At 40.0% G+C, this 6,783-nt stretch overlaps 1 protein-coding gene across 1 annotated transcript; it reads right to left on the minus strand.

Moving 5' to 3' along the window:
• Positions 1–2,694: 2,694 nt before the first annotated feature.
• LOC112499862 lies at positions 2,695–4,172 on the minus strand. The gene is made up of 2 exons (XM_025103135.1): positions 3,353–4,172; positions 2,695–3,050 (listed from the first exon to the last, which is right to left on the minus strand). Exons 1-2 carry the CDS (start codon positions 4,170–4,172, stop codon positions 2,695–2,697), a joined length of 1,176 nt encoding a protein of 391 aa, XP_024958903.1.
• Positions 4,173–6,783: the final 2,611 nt, after the last annotated feature.

Below are 6,783 nucleotides of genomic sequence, written 5' to 3' on the forward strand. Positions count from 1 at the left end.
TCGTCTTTGACTTGTAGCAATGTCTTTGCAGAGGACCAGTTTACAGAACCTCTGTGAGACATGACAGAGGTTCTGTCACTTGAGACTTGTACGCTTGAGCATCTTCTGCTGTTGGTCCTCTGTGGTCTTCTGTGACAGATCATCTTCTGTCAATACTCGCAGTTTACTTTTTCTATACTTTCTATACTTTTACATTGATCTCCCATCTGGATTTCTAATGGCTTTCTAAGGTTATCTCCATACCTCTTTTGACGATCTTTTGCAGCCTGAAGTCCATCCTTAATAATTGAGATCTTGTCAGTAGGCTCTTGTACAATATCGGGCCTTGTCAATTGTTTGTCGCCAATTTCTAACCAACTAAGGGGGATCTACACTTGCATCCGTATAAGGCTTCATATGGTGCATACTGAATGCTGATGTGATAATTGTTGTTGTATGAGAACTCAACTAATGGTAGGTGGGCATCCCAGCTTCTACCAAAATCTAAGACACATGTGCGTAGTGTATCTTCTAATGTTTGTATATTTCTCTCTGTTTGTCCGTCCGTTTGAGGATGATAGGAAGTGCTCAAGTCCAAACGTGTACCCAACGCTTTCTGGAGTGATTGCCAAAATCATGATGTAAAACGACTATCTCTATCCGAGATGATGGAAATAGGTACCCCATGACGCGTAACGATTTCATTGATGTAAATTTGGGCAAGCTTTTCCATCTTGTAATCATCCCGAATAGGAAGAAAATGCGCAAATTTCGTAAGTCGATCAACTACAACCCAGATTGAGTTGTGTCCCTTCCCAGTTTTGGGTAACTTGGTTATGAAATCCATAGTTATTTGTTCCCACTTCGGAATCTCGTGTTGCTGGAGTAGACCGAATGGTTTTTGGTGCTAAGCCTTGACTATTGCATAAGTTAAGCACTTATTCACATACAGGGCAATGTCTTTCTTCATTCCAGGCCACCAATAGTGTTCCCTAAGATCCTTATACATCTTATCCGCTCCCGAGTGAATTGAATATTTTGATCGATGGGCTTCGTCCAAAATCATTGGTCTAAGGTTGCCAATCTTAGGTAACCAAATCTTATCTCCCAAATAACACACTCCATCTGGTTTCAGTTGAAACTTAGTCTCCATGTGGTGTACGGTCTTATTCTTCAAATTCTCTTCCTTTAATGCTTCTTTTTGGTCCTCAAGAATTTGTGCTTTCAAATTTATGTTTACTAATGCTCCCAAAGCTCGCACCCTTGATGGTTTCACTCTTTCCTTCCTACTTAAGGCATCGGCTACTACATTGGCTTTGCCGGATGGTACTTAATTTCACAGTCGTAATCACTAAGTAACTCAACCCATCTTCTTTGTCTCATACTTAACATTTTCTGGTTGAAGATGTGTTGAAGGCTTTTGTGATCAGTGAAGACAGTGCACTTGGTATCGTAAAGGTAATGTCTCCAAATTTTAAGCACAAATACTACGGCTCCTAGTTCTAGGTCGTGTGTAGTATAGTTCTTCTCATGCATCTTGAGTTGTCTTGAGGCATATGCTATGACCTTGTGTTTTTGCATTAGCACGCATCCTAAACCTTGATGTAATGCATCACAATAAACTACAAAGTTTTCCGATCCCTCCGGTAAGGTCAAAATAGGTGCATTGCATAGCCTATGCTTAAGAGTATCAAATGCTTCTTCTTGTTTCTCTCCCCAAACAAACTTCTTGTCTTTCTGAGTTAAGGCAGTGAGTGATTGAGCAATTTTTGAAAAATTCGCAATGAATCGCTGATAGTAGCCTGCCAAACCAAGGAATTGAGAAATTTCCATCTGGGTCCTCGGGGCCTCCCATTTCTTAACAACCTCAACCTTTGTCGGATCAACATGAATTCCTTTTTCATTCACCATGTGGTCAAGAAATTATACTTCACGAATCCAGAATTTTCATTTAAAGAACTTTGCATACAATTTCTGATCAGTAAGTAACTTCAGTATCAATCTTAGGTTATGCTCATGATCCTCCTTGCTTTGTGAATAAATTAGTATGTCATCTATAAAGACGATTATGAATTTATCTAGGTAAGGTCTGCAAACCATATTCATTAGATCCATAAAGATAGTCGGGTGCATTGGTTAACCCGAATGGCATAACCAAATATTCAAAATGGCCGTACCGGGTCCTAAATGTCATCTTGGGGATGTCCTCTTCACGGACTCTCACTTGATGATATCTGGATCGAAGATCGATCTTTGAAAAGTATACGACACCTTGAAGTTGATCGAATAAATCGTCGATTCGAGGATGAGGGTATCGATTCTTGATGGTCAACTTATTTAGCTCCCTATAATCGATGCACATTCGCATTGACCCATCTTTCTTTTTGACAAACAGGACTGGTGCTCCATATGGTGAAAAACTAGGTCTTATGAATCCTTTATCCAACAATTCTTGGAGTTGCCTCGATATTTCTTGCATTTCTGATGGAGCCAAATGATATGGTGATTTTGCCACCGGGGCCGCTCCTGGAATTAAGTTGATACCAAATTCGACTTGTCTTGGTGGGGGTAGTCCTGGTAAATCCTCGGAAATACTTCAGGAAACTCTCGAACTACAGGGAAATCGTCAATGCATTTTTCTTTGACCTTCTTGTCTATAACGTGTGCCAAAAATGCAACGTAATTCTTTTTTAAGTACTTCCGCATCTTCATGCATTATACTATCTTAATCTTCCGGTTGGACTTATCTCCTTGAACTATGAGTGTTTCACCTCCTTCTTGTGGAATTCGGATAATCTTTTTCGAACAACCTATTGCAGCTTCATTTTTAGATAGCCAATCCATGCTTACAACTATATCAAAACTTCCGAGCTCGATCGGAATAAGGTCTATGGTAAAATCCTTTTTGGTTAAACTTAGAGCGTAGTCCAAGATTACGTCTCTAGCCCTAACTTCCTGACCATTGGCAAATTCTATTACGCAGACCACTTCCAACTTTTGAGGCTTTAAGTCAATTTTCGGCTTAAAATCTAAAGATACAAAACTTTTATCTGCTCCCGAATCAAATAATGCTGATGCAAAATGAATATTCAAGAGATACGTACCTGTGACTACGTTGGGATCATGCCTAGCCTCCTTTGCTCCGATCTCCAAGGCTCGGCCCTGTGCTTCACCTCCTGGGTTTCCTTGATTGGCTGGTTGGCTGGTTGTGCTTGGTTAGCATTCATTCTTTGTTTCTTCTTCGGACAATCATTTCTCATATGGTCCAGACTTCCACACTCAAAACACGATCGTCTTCGGCAATCCTTTGTGAGATGGCCTCCTTTGTGGCATTTTTAACAAACGATACAATTCCCCCAATGCCGGTATTTACATTTGATGCACTTAGGTTTATTTCCTTGGCCTACCACCTGCGTCTGAACCCCAAAATTTCCTACTACCTTCCGATTCTTGGCAAATCTTCCTCCAGATCGTTGGTTCTCATGTCTTTCTACCTTTCTCTTTCCCTTGGCGAATTCTCCTGACCGAACAGCATTATTGATAAGCTTGGTTGCTATGTTTATCGCCTCTTGAAGGGTCGTCGGGTTTGCCGAGGTGATATTTCCATGAATTTCCGAAGACAAACCCCAAATGTATATCTCGACTCGAACTTCTTTGGGTGTCACAAGATGTGGCACTAATTTTGCTAATTCATGGAATCGAGCAGTATAAGTATCTATGTTCTTCCCCTTCATCTCGTGGTTCCACAATTCCATTTCTAACTTTTGCAGTTCACTCCTCGGACAGTATTCATCCTTGAGTAGTTTCTTGAACTCCTCCCACGAAAGTTGGTTAGCCGCTTCCCGTCCCCTAGTTTGTACTAGAGTGTTCCACCATGTAAGTGCTCGGCCTTGCAATAAACATGCAGCGTATTCTACCTTATTTGCTTTGGTGCATCTACTGATGTGAAGGAATGATTCCATACCTTCGATCCATGTCAATAATCCTACTGCTCCCTCGGTTTCATGGAATTCCTTTGGGTTGCAGGATCTAAAGGATTTGTAGGTGCGTTCTCTAGGTGTTCTAGGCCTTGAATTGGTTGGTTGGTTAGCATTCAAATCTGCTGCTACTTGACTGACAATATTTGGGACTGCCGCTAATAGTTGTTTAGATACAAGTTGTGCAACCTCGGGATTCTCTCTCCTTCTAGACATTTTCTAGAGCCTAAATCAAATGGATATTGTGACACCCCAGGCCACTCATTGCATGTAACACATATTTCATTCACTTATCTGTTGAGAGATAAATTGTGACACCCCAGACCACACATTGGATGTAACACATATTTGATTCACAAGAAATACATGTTTATAAACCATTCAGGTCTCTTAGTACAAGAATCTACTATACAGAATACATAATCCAAAGATTCAAAATACAATTCTTGTACTATTCATCCTTCTTGTATCAAAACTATACACATTATGAGCAAATCTTCAAACATACATGCATAACGGAAAACATCACGTTTTCCCCTTCCCCTTACCGTCCGCACCTCCTGCAACACATATTTAAAATCACAAATTGAGGGTTAGACCTGAAGGTCTAGTGAGATCCTTTTTTCTATGTCATTGCAGGGTGAAAATCACCAAAACTTTAATTAAAATAACTTTTCATATATATATATAACACAATATATGAAAAAGTAAAACATAATACCAATACCTTTCCAATTCCAAAGCCAATCTCTCGGGTTTTAAATAACACATCCAACCCCAAATAGGTTTATACCAACCAGGTTTCTCTTAATGCCACTTCTAAACCTTTTGAAATAAAACGAGGTTTATTCAAAGTTTCAGGCCAAAAACCTGTTATCAACTTCTCAATAACATCCAGACTTGATTTCCAATAAGAACCCTGATCCTAAACCTTTATATCACAAAGAAATAAGGATTTATGATCACAGTAATCTTATAGGATATAATAGAAAGAGTTATATCTGTTGGAACCCAAATACTCTTAACTTGTAGAAAACACAGTTGATAAATAATAAGGTTGATAAGCAAACAGTGAATCGAAGATGATTAAACGAAATATTCAAAATATATAAGAATAGTGAAAGGACATGAATATGTTGAATGCTTTTATTCGATGAAAGTAAAGAACAATCAAACTAAAATGTAATCTTACAATAAAATAGGTATAGTATAAGTCGGCACTCTCAGGTTGTTTGAACCTGAGGAAGAAGCCTTCTTATATACGCCTAGATCTAACAGCTAAGCTATAATTAACGCTTGAATCTCCGAGTTGCCAAGTCTACGTCCTTATATTTAACATCCCTTAAAAAGCAGAGCAGACTAGGTCATGCAGCCTCAAATCTGTTGGACGCTTGCGAGAAATTCTAGGATTGCATGCGCATTCCATGGAGAAGGTGACCAGAAGCTCTGTATGTGCTATACAGAAGCTATGCATGTACTATACAGAGGTTCTGTATATGTAGAGGCTCTACATGTACTATGCAGAGGCTCTGTGTCTCGGAGTTGTAGCTTTGCATCAAGCGTTTATGCTTTTTGGTGCATAAGGCTTGATCGTCCACGGAGATTGAGCGTGGGCTCTGTATGAATGGAACCTTCACTCTTTGAGTAAGAGCTCTGGTTCTTGACCTCTTCTGCATGAGAGCTCTTTGTCCAGACCGCTTCAATAGACCAAGTCCTATTCACTAGAGTGAGAGACTCTTACTTACACTTTCACAAGTTGGGGTCTAACAATCTCCCCCTAAGTGTAAATAAGGCAGACTCTTACTTGAATTGAAACACATAAGTCTAGTCGAAGCCAGAGGTTAAAAGGAACCTTTGTTTTACATTCACTATCTAGAAAGTACAATAAGATTTGAATGGACATTACATTGACTTAAAAGATAAAAAAACATACAAAATAAGGTCTAGATTTGTTGATGTTTGATGAACCTCCTAAGAAGTTCACGAAACTATTGGATGTTGTGAATTGACCTCAGGATGATTTTTACTATTTCTTTTGCTCCAGGGGAGGTGTCTCTGCTCTAGACTAAGTGATCTCTGATGTAGTGTAGAGTAGAGTTTGAATACTTGTAGTTCTGGTCACTCGAAAAAATATCTTCCTTCCTTGTGTATTTCAAAAGACCACCCCCACCTCTAGTTCCACCAACACAGTCCATCAGTGAATGCTATTGAGGCCCTACAGATCTTCGTTCGGTGCAGTGACGCTCAATTGATCCACTCCAAGGTCTAGAGCTACTTGAAAGTCAAACTTGCATCTGAAGTCGAGTAGGTCTGTCATAGTGTGTCGTATAGCAGAATTGGCCACAACATATTTGAGTCCCTTATCCTTCTCATGATCCGTGAAGAAATACAGAGACAGAAGGTCCCATGGATTCAGATTTATAAGACCACAATCTGTGAACGTACAAATCTGTCTGTGAGACCTCTCCACCGTATACTCATGGAAGACGATATGGTTATGCATGAAGGTACGTTTCTTGATGTCGAGGATTTGCTTGATTCCATCGACAAAGTGGACTGCAGAGATAGTCTGTGTGTATCGATGTAGAAACCTCTGCTTGATGTTCTCTTGGACCATTGGATGGAGACTGATCTTGATGACTGGTGTCTCCTCTCGCAGGCTTTAAAGAAACTGGTCGATGTCCTCGCTGTCTGCCTTGTCCTTTATTGGCTTGTCTAGGGGTGTTGGCATCATTATTGCATTCATGTTATCCTTGATCTTTTGAACTCGATCATAGGGATGCTTTCTTTTTGGTCTGCTGCTTGCGCTTTCTTCTGCTCTTGTTGG

This window comes from Cynara cardunculus, assembly GCF_001531365.2.
Source record: "Cynara cardunculus var. scolymus isolate 2C chromosome LG 17, CcrdV1, whole genome shotgun sequence".
Classification (NCBI taxonomy): domain Eukaryota; kingdom Viridiplantae; phylum Streptophyta; class Magnoliopsida; order Asterales; family Asteraceae; genus Cynara; species Cynara cardunculus.